The sequence below is a fragment of the Malurus melanocephalus genome, unplaced genomic scaffold (assembly GCF_030028575.1).
Source record: "Malurus melanocephalus ecotype Western Australia unplaced genomic scaffold, MMel_1.1 scaffold_1761, whole genome shotgun sequence".
In the NCBI taxonomy this organism is placed as follows: domain Eukaryota; kingdom Metazoa; phylum Chordata; class Aves; order Passeriformes; family Maluridae; genus Malurus; species Malurus melanocephalus.
The window spans coordinates 16,314-18,072 of NW_026624993.1; the positions used below are offsets into that span (position 1 = coordinate 16,314).

A 1,759-nucleotide genomic window follows, 5' to 3' on the forward strand; every position below is an offset into this window, starting at 1 on the left:
ATGTTCTGGGCTGGAGGGATCCCCAGTCTGGGCTCAGACACTCACAGGGATCCAGGGGCAGCCACAGCTGCTCTGGGAATTCCACCCCATCTCCATCCCACCCTCCCACGGAGGTCAAGCTGGACTTTGGGGGACTCCTGGACAAAGGTCCCAGCTTTGGCCCCGCAGCCTGACGACACCAACCCCTGTCCCACCTCCCCCGTTTCCCAGGAGTTCCCTGGCTCATCCCAGCCACGGGCACTGGGTGGGTTTCAGGGATATCCCCAGCTCCTACAAAAGCAGGTGACTCCCCCAAAATCCCCACAGAGGGAACGGCGGCGCTCCCAACCACCACAGCATCCACTCAGTTGTGCCTAAACCAAAACCTAAACCAAGCCAGGAACATCCAGCTCCTCAATCCTGGGTGAGGATCACAGAACCGGGCAGATCCCCCCCGGAGGAGGCCGTACCTGTGTGGGCGTGGGCTCGGCCGCCTGGATCTGGAAGTTGTGCGAGGCTTTCTGGGGCACGGTGGGCAGCGTGGCCGAGGCCGCCTGCACCACGCGCAGCGCCTGCTGCGGGATCTGCACCACCTGCGACTCCTGCTTGGGCTGCAGCACCTGCAGCTGCTGCAGCACGGCCGGCTGGCCCGCCGCCGGGCCCTGCACGATCAGCAGGTTGCTGCCGGCCTGGATGATGTTTTCGGCCGTGGTTTCGATCAGCACCGTCTCCACCTGCTCGGCCACGGCCACGGCGGCGGGCTGGCCCGGGGACACGGCCTTTTTGCGGGGTTTTTTGGCGTTTTTGGAAGGGCTGTCCGTCAGCAGCTGGGGCTGCCCGCTCGCCTCGGCGCTCACCAGGTTGTTGACGGGCAGGGTCAGGGTGACGTTGCCACCACCGGGCAGTTTGACCACTCCAGCCGCCGCGGCCGCCGCTTTCTGCGCCAGCGCCGGTTTGATGGGCACGGGCTTGTGCGAGGACGAGGAGGATGAGGATGATGAGGAAGGCGTGAGGATGGCCTGGTTGGTGCCCGGGATGATCTGGATCTGGTTGGGCTGCACCTGGATGGCCTGAGCCGCGCCGGGCACCGCCTGGTACTGGATGTTGGACGAGGATGAYGACGATGACGAGGAGCGCGTGGCTTTGCCCAGCACGGCCGGGTTCTGGATGGCCAACACCAGCTGCCCCCCGGGRTAGGAGGCGCCCACCTGCGAGCCCTGGATCTGGAACAGGTTGCCCTTGGAGGACAGGATGCCGATGCCGCTCTTGGCCGTGCCCAGGGGCAGCGGGGCGGGTTTGATGGGCACCAGTTTGCGAGGGGTGGGCTGCGGAGGGGCCGGCGGCGTGGCGGCCGCTTCCACGGCCGGGGGACCGATCTTGCTACATGTGGCKGCCAGCAGGGCCAGGGGTGACGGCTGTGAGTCCTGGGGAGAGAGCAGCACGGGCACTCAGGGCCAGCAAATGGGGAAATGGCTAATGAGAGCCCCCTCGTTAGCGGGCAGCTGCTTAATGATTGTGTGTGCTTTTATGGGATTGTGGAATTGCAGCGTCAAATCGCTGAGGTTGGGAAGGAGATTTGAGATCGTCCAGTCCAACCTGGAGACCCCCACCCAGGGCACTGAGAGCCCCCTGCCCAGGGTAATGAGTGCCATGTTTGCCCTTTCCTCCAACACTTTCCCCTTATCCCTTTCCTTTCCTTTCCTTTCCTTTCCTTTCCTTTCCTTTCCTTTCCTTTCCTTTCCTTTCCTTTCCTTTCCTTTCCTTTCCTTTCCTTTCCTTT

The 1,759-nt window shown here is 63.4% G+C and overlaps 1 protein-coding gene across 1 annotated transcript in view; it reads right to left on the minus strand.

The window, feature by feature from the left end:
- Nucleotides 1-1,426, minus strand: part of SP2 (Sp2 transcription factor) — a gene marked incomplete at both ends in the record, with an annotated part of 10,529 nt that extends 9,103 nt beyond the window's left edge. Inside the window, 2 exons of the mRNA XM_057388301.1 lie at nt 102-240; nt 415-1,426. Coding sequence (XP_057244284.1) covers nt 102-240; nt 415-1,426 — 1,151 coding nt within the window. The remainder of the gene's footprint in view (nt 1-101; nt 241-414) is intronic.
- Between the last annotated feature and the right edge of the window lie 333 nt (nt 1,427-1,759).